General features: G+C 34.4%; 1 protein-coding gene across 1 annotated transcript in view; it reads right to left on the bottom strand.

Moving 5' to 3' along the window:
* Positions 1–861: 861 nt before the first annotated feature.
* cop1 (COP1 E3 ubiquitin ligase) overlaps positions 862–18,684 on the bottom strand; it is a 19,072-nt gene continuing 1,249 nt past the window's right edge. The window contains exons 2-20 of the mRNA XM_016254985.1: positions 18,089–18,148; positions 17,885–17,982; positions 17,656–17,720; positions 17,406–17,525; positions 16,530–16,598; positions 16,389–16,448; positions 15,683–15,771; positions 15,467–15,524; positions 15,244–15,358; positions 15,015–15,150; positions 8,313–8,456; positions 8,101–8,209; positions 6,653–6,734; positions 6,459–6,575; positions 6,253–6,370; positions 3,571–3,695; positions 3,180–3,340; positions 1,628–1,672; positions 862–1,438 (exon numbers count right to left, since the gene is read on the bottom strand). Coding sequence (XP_016110471.1) covers positions 1,421–1,438; positions 1,628–1,672; positions 3,180–3,340; positions 3,571–3,695; positions 6,253–6,370; positions 6,459–6,575; positions 6,653–6,734; positions 8,101–8,209; positions 8,313–8,456; positions 15,015–15,150; positions 15,244–15,358; positions 15,467–15,524; positions 15,683–15,771; positions 16,389–16,448; positions 16,530–16,598; positions 17,406–17,525; positions 17,656–17,720; positions 17,885–17,982; positions 18,089–18,148 — 1,789 coding nt within the window. The 3' untranslated portion in view covers positions 862–1,420. The remainder of the gene's footprint in view (positions 1,439–1,627; positions 1,673–3,179; positions 3,341–3,570; positions 3,696–6,252; positions 6,371–6,458; positions 6,576–6,652; positions 6,735–8,100; positions 8,210–8,312; positions 8,457–15,014; positions 15,151–15,243; positions 15,359–15,466; positions 15,525–15,682; positions 15,772–16,388; positions 16,449–16,529; positions 16,599–17,405; positions 17,526–17,655; positions 17,721–17,884; positions 17,983–18,088; positions 18,149–18,684) is intronic.

The following is an 18,684-nucleotide window of genomic DNA, read 5'->3' as shown; positions in this document are numbered from 1 at the left end:
TCAAATTAATGGGTTAAAATGAGTAAATAAACAGAATTACCAAGGTTGCAACAGAGGACTTACAAATAAAGCTCAAAACCTAAAGTATATTATATAAATTATTAAAATAAATAACACTTGTACAAGAACTGAAAGATGAAAGAGCAGCAATGTTACGGGTGATGTTAAATAATCCCAATGAAGTATACATAGCGTCATTAAACCTTTGATGAGTTCTAATTTCTAATTAGTTCCGTTTTTGAAAGATTTTGACCATGTGAAAGATCTCTGGGCAGTTGTCAATGCCTGCAAAAATATTAGATCTTGAAAACAGAGAAAAACGGAGAAGAATCTCATGCAAAGGTTGTCTGATGAGTATAGGAATTCCTGGGAATTACAATAATGAAATCATTTCAAAATGCAGTAAATAGCAAATTAAGAGTACATCTTGTGTACTTAAATATACCCTTGATATGAGCATGTCCACTTAACCAACAGAAAAGCTAAAAAAGGTTCTGTAATTTAATTTGGGGAGACCACCGGAATATGCCAAAGCTTACACATATCTTATTGATAAACAGACACACAGTGCATCAAAAAACAAAACGAACAAGTAAATGGATACAACAGGCTCAAAGGAATCAAAGACAGCTAATTTATAGAACTAAAAGTATTTCATTGTGTTATGGTCTTGTGCTTTGGCCTTAAATGTCTCGTAGCTCTTGTTCTGGCTAGAATTACCTCTAGTAAAGGTTTGAGAATGTGTCTTCCCCTCCACGTTTAAAGATGTCCAGTTATTCTCCAATAACTTCTTAATACCTTTATTCAACAACTTTATTCAAAAAGCTAAAAAAGGTTCTGTAATTTAATTTGGGGAGACCACCGGAATATGCCAAACGCTTACACATATCTTATTGATAAACAGACACACAGTGCATCAAAAAACAAAACGAACAAGTAAATGGATACAACAGGCTCAAAGGAATCAAAGACAGCTAATTTATAGAACTAAAAGTATTTCATTGTGTTATGGTCTTGTGCTTTGGCCTTAAATGTCTCGTAGCTCTTGTTCTGGCTAGAATTACCTCTAGTAAAGGTTTGAGAATGTGTCTTCCCCTCCACATTTAAAGATGTCCAGTTATTCTCCAATAACTTCTTAATACCTTTATTCAACAACTTTATTCAAAAAAAGAGGCATTTGCGCCTGTCTCCCTGTCAGCACAAACAGGTCCTCATCTCAACATTTCACATACAGCGATAGTATGACGACGCAAAATGATCGAGTCTTTTACAAATATAATGCTGATAAAAAAAACTGTTCTGCATGTTGTTTCTATGGAAATGTTTGCTTCAGTTCCACCCAGCTTCAGTGCCCTCGTATCAAACAACCAGTGGAGCAACAGTTCTTTAGTAGGTTCTGACGACAGATTCGAGCGGACCTTCAGACCAGCTCAAGTACCTTTAGAAACAGGAAAATCATTTGCAGTGCAATTCGATTTAGAGTTTTCAGAAATTAAGTATTCAACAGCTGAGCGAATGCGAGCGACTACAGGAGGACAGATCCTCCAGCTTTAAGTAATAAAAAACAGCTCTCTGCAATAATTATTGACATTTGTGTAGCTATGTATTGTTTTACAGTACGACTCACCTTGATTGTTCCTTGACTGTTGGCTGCAATCAACACATTTGACTCCTGAGAATCAAAACAGAGAAATGAGGGCATTTCAGAGCATTGACAGAATGTCCAAAACAATATTTAGTCTATTCACCTGTCTGAGATGTTTGGCCTAAACCTGCCAGGTCATTCCAGACTCAAAAACTCTGTTTGTGTTTCATTATTGTTATATGTTCACAAAAAGGCCATGACATTTTATTTCTGCATAATTTATGTAAGGATGAGAAAGGCAATTAATTAAAACCTAAGACACTAAGCAGAAATTCAGCCTGGTCAGCACATTGGTTTTGCACACAATTATTGTGGATTTTTTTTTCCTGGGAAAATGTCAAGTATAAAAGGTACGTAATACACAAGGGATCTGGAAGAAGATGTAATGTTTATGTGGGGCTTTCAGCTGATAAAGCAGGCAAAACATGAATTCACGCGTTTCATTTTCTAATATTTCTGAGCTGATCAGGCTTGATCACAATTATATTAATATTACATATTAACTCTCTGGGGAACCATGATTATTGTGCATTTTCCATTTTAATAGCATACAGTACTGCAATTTAAATAATAAATCTTAAAGTGAAAATAGAAATAAAATTATAAAAAAAAAAAATTTAAATAGTTGAAATAAAGCTTAAATAATAGATGAAAAAAAAGCTTGGGAAATGCTTTGGCAACAAACAGACACGTTTAAGTTGAAGTACTAAAATAGCTGAAACTAAAAATAACAGAAATAATTTAAAACAAATCTAATATAAATGACAATAGTACATAAAAACTAAGATTAAAATGAAAATTGAAAATCTTAACGAATGCTATAATACTTTATAATAATACTAAAATAACACTGGAATGCTTTGTTTTCACTTAATTGTAGCATTCGTATAGTGGAAATATTTGGGGCTTTTACAGACACATCTTACAAAGTTAAATGGCGAAAAAATGACTTTGAAAGATGATGGAAAAAAATAATATATTGGGGAGGGGAGGGGCTATTAAATACACACAGAAACTGAAAGGTCTTCCATCATGCAAAATAAAGGTTCACAGATTTATTAGGACTGCCTTGAAATTACTCAAGATTTTAGGATTTAAATATATTACTGCAGCATAATAACATTCTCATATTCTATAATAATAATAAAAAGAAGGAATAAATATTATATTACTATAATATATCATTCAGTTTGACTGTGTTCCGACAATAAAACAAAACAAAAAAGGACCTAACAAAAAATTAGCCAATTAGTCAGGTAAATTAGCCATGAGCTGAAAGATGACTTTATAGCAATGCTTTTTCCTGCAAACCACACTATTTTAGACAGTGAAGCAGAGGAGTGTGGGTTTAATAAGCATGGATTCCAGAAAGCAGATGCACACCGACCTTCTCCCAACCCACTGTCCTCTGCTACCCTGCCATTACTTGTCCTTAATGTACCAAGGAGTTCAGTTCGACTGTTCTTGTTCTACTGCTGGTTTTAGAAAAGTGATTTATCATGTCAAATGTGAGTGAGATAAGACTGAATCTTACCCCATCAGGCAGAGCTCGCCAGCACACTGCACTGACAAACTCATTGGTGTCATCCTCTTTCTTGTCCTTGTCCAGGACACTCTTCACAGTGTCAAACTTGAAAGTCAGCAGCGTCTTGGAGAGCCCCTTGTAGTACAAATACAGTGAGTTGTTTTCACTTCCTGTGGGGTATATGAAGTGAGAGCATTATTGAGGAGTTTTAGTATTTTTTTTAACCAGATAAACATTACCTTTCTACTTAATAATAAACCCTTCATTGATTTGAAATGATCAGAGAAAGTTTAATTAAGCAGCATTATCACAGTTCTGATTGTAACCAGACTGAAATATTTTGTGCCAAAAGCACAAAAAAAGCAAAAGCTTTTAACCAATTCTGTGTAGTGCCACTCACCGCATGCTACATAGTCTCCATTAGATGCCAGACCCACAAAGTTCTTCTCGTTTATGTGGCCTTTAAATGAGCGCAAACAATGTGGCTTGTTCACATTCCAGAGTTTCAGCTGGCTGTCCGTTGATCTGTGGGATGTTACAATTTAACTCAGATGTTTGGTTTGGTGGTGTAATGGTTCAGATTTCTAATGGTTCCGGTTTGCATAGGGATGCAAATGTTAGGAAACTCGAAGATGATTTGATAACCAATATTTTTGTAACACAATAAGCCAATACTGTTCCAATAGCTGATGTTTTGATTAGGTTAAAGGTAGGGATGTAACGATTCACTCAACTCACGATTCGATTATTATTATTATTTTTTTTACAAAATGAGATTTAAGACAAATTATAAATTAAATGTGTCCTGTTATTATTGCTTGGACAAAATGCTGCACATTTCTTTGTGAAATTGAAATATAACACTATAATAATATACAAATATAGCACTTGCATATTACTGCTCTTTCGTTGGCTTTGATTGCTTCTATTGTCCTCATTTGTAAATCGCTTTGGACGAAAGCGTCTGCTAAATGACAAAATTTAAATATAATGAAAATTAGATTTTTAACTCAAACCGTTGCAGTCTGTCAGTCATATAATGGAAGTGAATGGGAATCACGGCTTTGAGAGTCAAAAAAACATACACAAACAAAACCAAATTAAACCCTGCGGCTCATGACGATACATTGATGTGTAAAGACACAAAACGATCGGTCTGTGCAAGAAACTGAACAGTAGTTATATCGTTTTTTACCTCTGACTCACTGCAATGTCCAAACTGTCCTGAGCGCGTTCTCAACAGCCGGCGCGTGACGCGACATCTTCTTGCTTTACGGCGGATTGCAGACTTATAAGTGGATTACCGCCACCTATCTCTCAAATGGACCATTGACACTATCTACAATCTCAATTAGGAGTGTCAATGGCCCATTTGAGAGATAGGTGGCAGTAATGCACTTATAAGTCTGCAATCCACCATAAAGCAAGACGACGACGATGCGTCACGCGCCGGCTGTTGAGAACGCGCTCAGGACAGTTCGGATATTGCGGTTAATCAGAGGTAAAAAAAACTATATACAGTGGTGTGAAAAAGTGTTGCCCCCTTCCTGAAAACCTTCATTTAAAAACTGCATGTTGTGTTGACTTGTGTTATCTTTGACTAATATTTAAATTTGTTTGATGATCTGAAACATTAAAGTGTGACAAACATGCAAAAAAAAAAAAAAAATCAGGAGGGGGGCCAAAACTTTTTCACACCACTGTAAATACGGGTCAGTTTCTTGCACAGACCAATCGTTTCGTGTCTTTACACATCAATGTATCGTAGGGATGCAGCGATTAACCGCGCTTTAAAACGTCACGGTTAATTAATCGTAAAGGTTACGCTAAAACCGAGTGTTTCTGTTACACGGAACGGAACTGCTGCAGCTTGTGCAAAACGAAAAAAGTTACAATAGCGGTGCACCAGCTTAAAATGACGTGCTTATCACTACATGCATTGGATTAACTGTGACAGAGGGACCAAACAGCGAAGCTTTATTTCCACCAGAGAAATGCTTGTCGATAGTGTGGGACCATTTTGGGTACACCAAGAATGACCAGGGTGTCATTTAAATATTGCAGTAAAAAACTGCTGCTAAAGAGCGAATACATAAGGGATAATGCACGGCTAGCTGTACACATTGAACGATTTTAATGCATGACGTGAAGGCAAGAACAGAGAGAGAGGGAGGTGACAGTTGCCTGTGTGAATTAGCCTACCTACGTCTGTGCGTCTCTCCAGTAGGCTATTAAGTATTATTCATAAGTAAAAACCAACAATATTTTTTTTCACCATGTTTCCAAAGTCTCTACCCCAGGCCCAAAAGAAATGTAAAGAATGTACAAACTGAAAACATTAAATACTTTTGTGATCTATTTCCATTTGTTATTTTCAAAAGAGAAATACTGTCATGGATGTTTACAGAGCAGAGGTCACCTTTTTTTAATTCCAATGGGAGAGATGGACTTTTGTTTGTCTTTTTTATTATTATTGTTTGCTGTATTGTTGGTTAGTGTGTTATTTCTGTTTCAAAAGCCAGCAATAAATAACACTTTAATATCTAAAGTTTGTTCATGTGATTTTATACATTAGTATTGTTGGGAAATGAATAAATGCATAACAATCGTCATAATCGTAAAACCATGATTATTCCTCAGACAATAATCATACCAACAAAATCTATAACCGTTGCATCCCTAATGTATCGTCACGAGCCGCAGGGTTTAATTTGGTTTTGTTTGGGTATGTTTTTTTGACTCTCAAAGCAGTGATTCCCATTCACTTCCATTATATGACTGACAGACTGCAACGGTTTGAGTTAAAAATCTTCGTTTGTGTTCTATTGAAGAAACAAAGTCACCTAAATCTTGGATGCCCTGGGGGTAAGCAAATAAACATCAAATTTTCATTTTTGGGTGAACTATCCCTTTAAGTGATACAGCAATACAGCATTAAAAAGTGTCCCATAAGATGTTTTTTTTCCAAGAACTGTTTACCCCTATTATTACACATTAACTTCTTTCCACTGACTCTTAAACTCAAGACATTTTCCAATGATACAGGATAAAAAAAGCACAGGGAATTTCAGTGTATACATACGCAGACACAATCTCTTCTCCGTTGACAAATTTGGCATAGGACACTGCTTTCCTGTGGCCTTTGAAAACCATGATGGGCTGCTTAGTGTTTCTCAGGTCATAGTAGTGCACACAGTGGTCTGGAAAAGATTTAGAATGAAATGAAAAGTTTTACGATTTTAACGGGAAGTAAAACTTTCAATAGATTGATTCAAATGAATTATGCACCTGCACATCCGAAGGCAAGGTGATATCGAGAGGATGGACTAAACTTGACACAGCATACATTGGCCTTCGCTTCAATGCTGGCTACTGAATTGTCCAGGTTGGTGGACCACAACTTCACTGGAGAAAAAGAGAAGAATATCTCCGTAAGAATCCCAAATCAAATAACTTCATCGGAACTGTTCAGTTGCAAATACCTTTTGCGTCATCTGATCCTGATGCTAAGAGCTTGGGATCCATAAGATTGAAATCAACACTCCAACACCGCTTTTCATGTTCCTGTGGAAATTAAACTTGAAGGTCAGAGTCCAACTTAGATCTTAAGTCTGAAGGAATTGCAAATCCCAGATGTACACACAAACATACAAAAATACAATTCAAAATGAACCCAAGTCTCGAACTTACCAAGTTGACAGTGAAAATAGCTTGTTTTTCATATATGTAATTTTTTATTTAATCTGTTTGTCTTATTTAATTTATTAAATTATAGAAAAGAATGTTGGGCAAGATGTGGAAAAAAAACATGTTTTCTCAGTATATACAGTGGTGTGAAAAAGTGTTGGCCCCCTTCCTGATTTCTTATTTTTTTGCATGTTTGTCACACTTTAATGTTTCAGATCATCAAACAACTTAAGCTCAATTTGAACAAAGTGTCCATAGAATGCAGTTCCTTAGAGGGGTGCAAAATTAATCTGTACCGCCCTGATTGTAAAGCAAATCGTGATTGGCTATAGCGAGAACGTGCTACGATTGGTCAGTGAAGTGAGGCTGTTATCTGATTGGCTTGAGTAGACGGTGGGTGGAGTCCACGTATTTGTGGATTGGTGTGTCTCTCGACACTAGAAGCGTTTCAAAATCCACAAATGCACAGCGAGTGATTCACAAATGAATGCCAGGCAAAGTTGTGTTTGTGACTAAGTTTGTTATTTGCAAATTGCATTTTATTTATTTGTGAATTTATTTCATGTTTGTGAAACGCTAATATTTACTTGTGGATCTCATTCTATTTATTCATCAATATGTTTAATTTTTGTTAATCTCTTTACATTTATTTGTGGATCATAATCTATTTATTTGGAATAAAGCAATAATTCTACCCCCATACTCAACCAGTTATTAGGTTTAGGGGGCAAACACTTTTTCACACAGGGCCATGTAGTTTTGGATTTTGTTTTCCCTTAATAATAAAAACCTTCATTTAAAAACTGCATGTTGTGTTCACTTGTGTTATCTTTTACTAATATTTAAATTTGTTTGATGATCTGAAACATTAAAGTGTGACAAACATGCAAAAAAAAAAAAGAAATCAGGAAGGGGGCTTTTTATCCCATTAATTGCAGAAATAATCAACAAATGAATCAATCATCAAAACAAACATCGTTGTACATTAAACGTTTCAGGTCAGTAAAAAAATCTTCAAATAAATTAATACTTTTATCGAGCAATGATGCAATTGATTAAAAGTGGCAGTTAAGACATTTATAATGTTACTAAGGATTTCTATTTTATGTATTATAACAAAAGATGACAAGTGCATCTCTAGTAGTCTGTGAGTTAAGAAGGAAATTTGTAAAAATTGCTCTCCTACAGAAAGGGGTATAAGAGTAATGAATGTCATCTGGCGCCGCCTGACACATAAGGGTACCTGGTAGACCTTTGACCTCTGCCCCGTGAACCCATCCCAAAGAATGACAGTCCCCTCATAGTCGCTGCTCGCTAACAGATTTTTGTGGTAGCTACTCCAGCTGATACAGCTGGAAAGAGACAAGACAGAAGAAAATGTGACATTCTGTAGTGCTACTGCATAATCCACCAAGAACATTCAGGCCAACCCCTGATTTCAGACACTCTTTATACCTAATTTTAGAGTTACATGTCATCTCGTTGACAGGATAATGAATGTCCACAGCATCCTGGATCACAGTGCCGTACTCAAACACTTTAATTTTCTTAGTGACACCGGCAATGGCAAAGTAATCACAGTCGCGGTCAAACTCAATGCTGCAAAAGAGGGGAAAGAGAGGAGACAGAACAAGTGTTAGCACAGCAAGTTCTCCTGACTGTGCATGCTCATTATCTACTCTACTTCCACTCAAACACGAACACTGAAAGCGAAAAAAGTTGTACTGCATCCAAACAGCCTCTCAGACGCTTAGGTGATCAAATATAAGCATGTCTGAAAAATGTTGGTATGATGAAATATGTACTTTTTACCCGAGCGAGGTTCTTTGGCTGGTTGAGGATTGGGGTAATACATCTGAACATTACATAAAACTAGGGGTGCTCCGATCAGGATTTTTGAGGCCGATTGCCGATCACAGAAAGCAGGATCTGCCGATACGATCACCGATACCGATTTTTTTAAAGCCTTATTTTTATCATGTAGAATTATTTATAGTAAGACTACAATCAGAAATTGTATACATTTATTCAGGGCCTGAATTTCATTTTGAAAATGAATTCCCCTCTTAGGTGACTCTTGTGAGTGGATTTTTTAGTTTGTGGGGTGGAGGGGGGCATTTTTTAGACATAAAAAAATATATATATATTTATCTCACCTAAATGTTTGATCATGCACTGTATTTTTGCTTTTACAATCGTGCAATTGTTGCACAATAGTTTATACACAGCACAAGCCTGATTTTGTGAGCTGTATTTGAGGCGGCCTTTTACAACAGGTTCACACATACTCTGTTTGCAGTGCGCATGTAGTCCATGTGTGGTATGCAAGCGGTACAGAAGCAGCACGGACTGTGCTTTCATGCAGGAGTCCACTACTCTGATCCATGGCTGTTTACTACAAACTAGGGATGTTCATTTCGGTTATTTTTCCTAACCAACAACCGACACTCGTTAACCGATTATTAACCGTTAACCGACAAGATTATTTTAAATTAGAATTGAATTAAATTAGAAAGGTTAAGTGTCTGTGACCCATTAAAAAATACTAACATCCGTTTCCCGGGGATTAATTTTACATGCGCAAAAGCAGCAAACAACAGAACATGAGGATTCACATGGTCATATCACATCAGGCACCTGCAGCACTTCTGCGAGCGGAGAAAAACATAATAAAGCTAGGCTATATGTATATAAATAACTGTTAGAAGGAAAAAAAAAAATCAAGTGATTGTGCCTGCGCCGCAAGCGCACACACAGTTAAGTTTTGCTACCTTGACAATGCAGCCTGTTCATTATCATAATAAAATGCAGTCAGTCTAACATATGAGAAAAGAAAAAAAAACTCACTGCTCAGTTTAAATATGTAGGTAGTAAAATCTGTGCCGTTAAGCGTTATCACCGTACCGCCGTGATGTTATGCAAACCATTTTGTTTTACCGACACTCGTTAACCGATTATTAACCGTTAACCGACAAGATTATTTTAAATTAGAATTGAATTAAATTAGAAAGGTTAAGTGTCTGTGACCCATTAAAAAATACTAACATCCGTTTCCCGGGGATTAATTTTACATGCGCAAAAGCAGCAAACAACAGAACATGAGGATTCACATGGTCATATCACATCAGGCACCTGCAGCACTTCTGCGAGCGGAGAAAAACATAATAAAGCTAGGCTATATGTATATAAATAACTGTTAGAAGGAAAAAAAAAAATCAAGTGATTGTGCCTGCGCCGCAAGCGCACACACAGTTAAGTTTTGCTACCTTGACAATGCAGCCTGTTCATTATCATAATAAAATGCAGTCAGTCTAACATATGAGAAAAGAAAAAAAAACTCACTGCTCAGTTTAAATATGTAGGTAGTAAAATCTGTGCCGTTAAGCGTTATCACCGTACCGCCGTGATGTTATGCAAACCATTTTGTTTTACGTGGATATTGGAACGCCAGTGAAGTAGGCTACATAATAAATAATATTTTGGCATTAAAATACATCGCAAATACGGAAACATTTGATTTTGTGTCGAATAAGAGACCCGACGTTGGTTTCAGTTTCTTTTTAGCCTAAATGAATTCGTTTTGGCTTGTCGTTTATATAGCTATAGCTTCTTATATTTTTAATTCTTGTTCTTTTCTTTTTTTAACTGAAAGGATTTATTGTGGACTGAGGGGAACTAAAATAGCCTAGCTATGGTTACAGTGTTTATTATAATGTTTGTAAACATTTCGCGTCTGCATTAGGCCTATTTCTGAATGAGATAAAATGCGACTTACCTTTTTTTTTCTCTCTAAAAATTAAATTTTTTTTTTATATACACGTAGCGTATTTTAACTACGCAGCAAACCTTTTTAAATATTTTGACAAATTACTGAAAAAAAATAAGTAAATTACTTTTTAAACCCTTTTACTGATTGTATTAATTGGGCAAAAATTCTTATGGTCGGTTAACGGTTAACAGGTTAAAATGAACATCCCTACTAAAAACACAATATTTATCCATTATTTTGATTTCAAATCCAAACATTGTTACTGAAAATGCTTTTTCAGCATTGTGATTCTTGTTTACACAGTGCAGTAGCTAATACAATCTTTCATAGACGTGTTTAAACGCAATAAATATAAGAAACACATTCAATGCTTTTTACTTTTGCATTTACTTCTAGATTGATACATTAAGTTGCTCAAGCAAGTGGCAAAATATTTAAACTACTTTTCTTACATTTATCACAAACATTCTAAATTAAAACTTACCATTGACAGAAACAGTCAGCTCTACTGCCTTTTCTTTTGCATTGAAATCTTTATTACAAGCAATCCCTGCGATTCATAAATAACTTTGTTTTCCTACCTCCATGAGTGCCATCTATTATTGCCTTGTTTATCTAAAAGTGCTCTTTTCCTTTAAACCTAGCCATAGCCTATACGTTGACTGTGAAACACAGTAGACTTTAATTATATGCATTTATGGTATGCATTTATTAACTTGCTACATTTTCGTGTCAATCCATGTTCATATTTACCGCAAACAATGTGCTGTTACTTAATTATTCGATTGCAGCGCAGCAATAGACTGGGTGCGGAAACGATCTCCACACCGCTGCAGACACACCGCTACTGGAACACACTGTCGTGTGCGGTGTGAACGCTTTAATCCGTTAACTTGAGTGTGGAAAAATACGCACCGCATACACACTGCAAACGGAGTAATGTGAACCTGGCATTATGTGTGCGCGCTGCGGGCACGCGAGCACTGAATGGTTTAAACACTGGCAGGAATTAAAAAGAAATGCAATTTATAAACTTTAGTGACGACGCGACACTGTCTCGATTGTGCAAGTGAAAATTACTGTGTTAACTGTGCAGCTCGCTTATAGTGCAGATGCGATTTGATTTAAAGCCATCTGCGCATTTTGAGAGGGAAAGAGAGAGCGAGCGTTCATTCACTCGCGCTGTTTGAGAAATTGTCTCACAGAAAGTTTTTAAATTAGCTACTTTATAAGTTATAAGAGATATGAACTGTACCTCACCTTCAGCATTATAATTATTTCACCCCTACATAAAACATTGAAATAACAGTTGATTTGAGCCAATTATTTTTTTTTGTAAACCCAATACTAGGCTTGGGAATGGAGAACTGAACCAAATGATTTTCATGACACTTGGATCTGTTAACAGTTCCAAACTGTGTGCCATCTTTCACTGATGTAGAAGAAACACCATTCTAAAACATGTTTCCTGTACCGTTGAATCTATAAAAGAAAATAGTTTAGTTGAAAGCTTACAGTCTGAACATAAAGAGATAAAATAAGACTTGGCATGCCGTGAAATATACACTACTGTTCAACATTTTGGGGTTGGTAAGATGTTTTTTAATGTTTTTAAAAGAAGGCTACATTTAATTGATCAAAAATACAGTAAAAACAGTAGTACTGTGTAGGGCTGTCGCAATTCGTCGATTTTATTTGACTATTTGATTTTTCAACTTCATTATGCTCGTGTCGCCTAGCCGGCAAAATACGGGAAGTGGCGCATTTCACAGACGAGAATGTATAAAACACATTATTAGTCTGTTTTCCATTCAAAAATCATAATTAAGCATAATTGTCAATTCACAAATGCTACGATTTAATTAAATAATTATATGCGATGCAGTTCTAATACAGTATATGCGCTTTAATTATTTACATGCAGGTAGGTTAAGTACATGCGTCACACAGCGGCTCCGTTCACAGTCGTTCCACAGGAACTGTTATCATTTACATGTTATCATTTACATCAATGGTGCTTGATCAATATTAAACAAGGATTAGATTGCACAGTAATGTGTAAAAACAATCGTCAGGCCGTTGGCGCCCCCTTCAGGCCTTTGATGTAATGCGTAATGTACATTAGCTCTATTATTTATAATACATTATGTATTTTAACAATTTTGTTCAATAAAACCATATGATTTCTTGCTTTTGATACTTTATTTGAACTAATTATTATTGCTTCATTGCTATTATATATGTATTTTAAGTAATTTTAAAGGCTATTGTTCCCTTACATCTATTTTTATTACCATAAAAAAATAATTATAATTATAGGGCACTGTGAAATACGTTTTATTTACAAATTCAGTATTTTCCATTTTCATTTTTCTATACTCTGTTTTAATGGTTAAATTAAATTGTATTAATCAAAAAGCCTAATTAATTGAGTTTTACAGTTTTATCTTTACCAAATTCTGTTTTCTATTATTTTCTGGATTCCATTTTAATGGTTCCATTAAATTTTAATAATCAAAAGCATCTCCAATTAATTAACTTTATTTAAGAAAAAAAAAATGTATTTTTTCCCCCCAGAAAACTGCACATTTACATTTTTCTCCTAAATAAATTCTGGCAAATAATATTTCTGGTAAATTCTCCTTTAAAAGTGTTTTTTTTTAGTAGACTAGAACATGTGGACATGTTGTCATTCTTACACTATAATACTGAACTTTGATTTCAGTGATTTGGACTATGAGATGGACACTTGCTTCTTGCACTGTATGTACTTTTTTTGTTTTGGATTTCATTTGGTTTAATTAAATATTCTCAAGTAAAATTGTAGATTTTTTTTTGGTGGGAATTTAATCGTTTAGATTAATCAATAATTTAGTCGATAGATTAATCGAAATAAAAATAGTCGTTAGTGGCAGCTCTAGTACTGTGAAATATTACAATGTAAAATATATATTTTTTGCTTAAATATATGTAAAAAATTTATTTATTCCAGTAATGAAATTTCAGCAGTCATTACTCCAGTCTTCAGCATCACATGATCTTTTAGAAATCATTTTAATATCCCGATTTGTTGCTCACAAAACATTTCTTATTATCAATGTTGAAATCAGGGCTGCTTAAAGTAAGAAAAAAATGTATAAATATTTTATAACTCTATAAATGTCTTAACTGCAGAGATGCAAACAGGTAAGGGGGAAAAAGGTGAGAACATTACGTGATCGGGGGCATGCTCCATGTACTCTAATACTTTAAGGTATTTACTAAATATTTATTATTACCTTATATGTTTAAAACTGTAATTTTTCACACACAAAAAAAATAAAAAAAACTTCTTGTTGCAACATTTTATAAAAATCAAGATATACAAAAATTAATTTGGTCAAAATCCCATGTTATAAAAGATGAAGTGCTATGCAGGCTATTTAAGACAATATTGGCTGATTAGACGGCAATGCTGACCTAAAATGCAAAATGTTTGCCCTCTCTTGCTCTTCACTGTTCCCACATCTCAGACCTCAAATACATACAATATTAGAATTTTTAGACATAGTTTTTGAAGTAAAGAAAATACTATACAAAACTTTATTTACCCTTGTAAGCCCCCTTGTAAGCAACTTTCTCATTGGATCGAAGCAAATCTCATAGGCGACCTATTTTGATCTCAAAAAAGTGAAGTGAGTTGTCACTGAAAGGTCAGGAGTTTGCATCTATGTAACTGTCATTTCTGAATGGCATGCAGCCTTGCTATATAAAGTATTAATTTCTTTCAACAAAAATCAGTCAATAAATCAATATCTTACAGACCCCAAACATTTGAACACTAGTGCAATGGAAAAAAGGGCCTAAATAGATAGAACATCTTGTCCTCAAACCTTGCAACAAGCATACAGCAAGACCTGTAGTTAATTTTTTTTACATTACTTTTTTTTTTACAGCTGTTTAATTAATTGGTGAAAGCAACTTACAAGAAAGCCTGAACAAATCAGTAAACTGGCTCACTCATCCAATCAGAGAAGTTTAATTAACATCTGCTTTACCATTAAATCACAAGCCATTACTTTCAACTCTAAATAAACCAATAATGTTAATCTGTTATGCTTTACTCAAGTTTTATAAGAATGAAATCTGTGTAATTGCTGACTTATTAACGAGATACACATTTGGGCATGTTGTAGTAGTTGATGATAATTTATGGAACAGAGATGAGAATCAAGAGCAATAATATATTTTATGTACAATTTCAGCTTTTGTAAAATAGATGGTACTCAAAATTCAGTCAATATCTGTGATGTTATTCAGTAATACAATACTACCCTCTGCTGGTTTCTTCAAGAATGAAACGGAACAAGATGTGGTCTGAACTTCAAATAAGATTTTTGCAACCTTACCTGGACACAATACTGGAGCCATTATAGAGGTCACTAGCGTACGATAGGGTGGCCAGAGGCCTCACAGAGTTGTAACGGGTAAACTTTGATAGACACTCCATGAAATCATCCAGTTGGTTAACAGTCCTGCTGTCATCTATTAACGAGAAAAGTGACTGTGTTGAATATATCAAAATATGAAAGTTTTTATGAACAGATACACAGTATATATTGCTCTGAATCAACCAACCCGTTATTCGAGACATCCTACTGGAGAAATAACACTGCTCTAGATCCTCAAAGTGTGCTGTCAGTCTCTTACGCCGTGACGCCAGAGTGCTGTTGTACCAAGTTTGTCTTTTACCCTAAAAGTAAAAACAATAAATGGTGAATATCAGCATTACTCAAAGGGATATAAACCAACCATAACAGCAAATTAGAACAATTCATGAAGAAGAGGAAAAAATTATTACCTGTGAGCTTCCACCAAAAGGGTGCTGCATGTATTCTGTGGGGTCTATTATGCTACTGCTGGAGACAGAAACAAAATATTATTTATTAAATGGAAAATATTGCATAATTGTTAATAGATTGTCACCTTATGTACATGATTTTATACCTTTTTTTTGTTGAAATGCTATTAATGTATTTATGTGAAATATTGCCTACACCTGCATAGTTGGTTTTACCTGGGTGCAGGAGAGGGAGCTTCAAACTGGGGTACAGTACTGTCTAAATTGGGGTCCATTTCACTCACTGTGTACATACCACTCATTTCCTAAAATAAAATAATCATATCCATCAGATGTACACTGCAAAATTTTGGGGTCAGTAACACTTTTATTCAGCAGACATTAAATTGATTGAAAGTGACAGTAAAGACACTTATAATGTTATACAAATGTTATAAAACATTATAACATGTTATAAAAAGCTGTTCTTTTGAACTTTCTATTCATCCTGAAATAAAAAAAAAAATCTATAAATAATAAGTAGCACCACAACTATTGATACAACACTGATAATAAATGTTTCTTGAGCACAACATCAACATAGAATGATTTTTGAAGGATCATGTGACACTGAAGACTGGAGTAATGATGCTGAATATTCAGCTTTGGATCACAGGAATGAATTATATTTTAAAATGTATTCAAATAGAAAAAAAAGTTATTTTAAACTGTAATTAGATTTCATAATATTCCTGTTTTTGCTCTAGCATGAGCATGAGACATCTTTCAAAATCATTTAAAAAAATCTTTCCGATCCCAAACTTTTGAACGGTAATATAAAACTGTATATATAAAAACATATTACAAGTGCATAATATTTCTATGTTAGACCACAAACAAACAATAAATAAATAAACAAATATTGCCACAATATTAAACTGACCTCAACTCGTTTGATATCCTCCTCCAAAAAGTTCAGTTCTTTTTGTAACTGCTCCAGTTGCTGTTGAAGTACAGACAGGGAAACTTTGAGTTAAAGACCTCATTGCTGTCAACATTTTAAAAATAGATGTGGAGGCTCAACCTCTCTTTTATTTCTTCTGGCTTCTTTCAAGAACTCCATTAAGATCTGGCGCTGAGCAGCTTGTGATTCCTGTAGAAAGAGATCATTGATGGATCAGCAAAAGAGAGGCAATTGGTCTTTATGAGTCACAGCGGAGGTTTTGTACCCCTTTATAAGAAAAAAAAATAATTATTGTGACATCAACAATCAACCACGCTTCCAGGCTCTTTAACAGAGCTTTGAATCTAATGATCTTTTAAGCATTATATAAACTTTTATGCTTGTTAATGTTAATGAAAGTTACTATAAATCGACACCTATGATTTATAGTGAAAACTTTTTCTTTTTTTTTTACAAATCAGACAAAATATCGGTCACGTATAATTAAAAAGTATAATCAAGTCAGAAAAATGTGGCCTTTAAATGTAAAACTACATAGCAGAAATGCAGTGTGTATTTGCTGTTTACATTTTCAATTCCACAACATAACAATATTAGACACTGTACAAATTTGACCAATTACTGGTTTTGATTGACATTTATGTCACTTGTATATTCTTTTACAAGTCACGTGCCATGCAAATGTGGTAAAGTCGTTGGTTATGGTTTATTTGGCCTTATTTTTGGTCAAACACACAAAAAATGATTTGGAATTCAAAACCAGTCGCAAGGTTAGGGTTTGTGTGATCATAATTTGTCAAATTTGGTTAATTTTAATCCACAGAAAATAACAGACATCTACAAAATCCCAATCTCTACCAATCTCTGGTGTTTCAACACCTTAGGTGTCACAATGTGAATGAAATACTAATATAAAGCAGCTGTTCTCAGGGTGCCTGAAGAACCTGGAAGTGTTGGGACAGGCAACAGTAATGTTATCTGAGGTTGTGTACCAACCGCCTCCAGTTGTTTCTTTTTTTGCAACAGGTACTCTAATATGTAGTTGACATTGGCTAAATCCATATTCTCTTGATCTGCACCAAGGACGTTTTGGAAAACCTGCCATTTGGTTCCATTCTATAAACAGCATATGAAACATGAACAGTAAGACATCATTTAATGTGGTACAAACTATCTGTAAAAAGTTTATAAAATTTGTTTAAATAGTTTCCACTGGTTATACAAACGAAGAGCCAGATGCACTCACAGGGTGATCCCGTTTCAGACGCTTCTCTTCAGATCTTTGTTTTTGTTTTAGGATCAGTTCATTCACTGTAAAATCATAAGAAAATCAGCTAAGCAAACTATAAAAATAAAAAATCAACCACATGTCTGATATAGAAACACATATTGTGGGTGGTAACAATAAAAGTTTGATGCTGTCAAATTTGAAAAGTAATGAACACATTATTAGAATATTATTAGCATACACATACCTAAGAAGTTGGGGTAAAGTTGATCCACATTATCAATGATATAATTACATTTTGGACATCTGTTGCTGTCCTCCAAACTCTGTCGTATACATTTATAACTAGATAGAAATTAAGACAAGATTGTTTGAGTCTGCAAATGGGTTGGAAAATGCAACATGAAAAGGCAAGAATAAACTCTCAGTTTAGAGAACAAGTTCTTCTCACCAGAAACTGTGGCCACACTTTGTCATGTGAGCTTCCTCTATCATCTCAAAACAAATAGGGCTGTTAAGAAAAAAGAAAAAATAATGACATGCAAAGCTTGCTTCCTTTTCCAATAAATCAACAAATAGCTGAAACTTGACTGTTGTTTTGAATTAGTACACAGTGGGGTTTAAAAGTCTGAGACCACCACTAAAAATTAGTTGTTGTTTTTTTTTTAAATAAAAAAATTATATATATATATATATATACACATACATACATACATACATTATATATACACACATACATACATTATATATACACATATACACACACATACACATATACACATATACATACACACACACACACACACGCACGCACGCACGCACATATATATACACACATACATACACACATATATATACATACATATATATATACATACATATACATACATACATACATACATACATATATACATACATACATATACACTTACACATACATACATACATATATATACACATACATACATACATACATATATATACACATACATACATACACACACATACATACATACATACACACGCACGCACAAATATATATACATA

This window comes from Sinocyclocheilus grahami, unplaced genomic scaffold (genome assembly GCF_001515645.1).
Source record: "Sinocyclocheilus grahami isolate Dianchi unplaced genomic scaffold, SAMN03320097.WGS_v1.1 scaffold1299.1, whole genome shotgun sequence".
Taxonomy (NCBI): Eukaryota; Metazoa; Chordata; class Actinopteri; order Cypriniformes; family Cyprinidae; genus Sinocyclocheilus; species Sinocyclocheilus grahami.
This window is presented reverse-complemented; position numbering and strand designations above follow the sequence as displayed.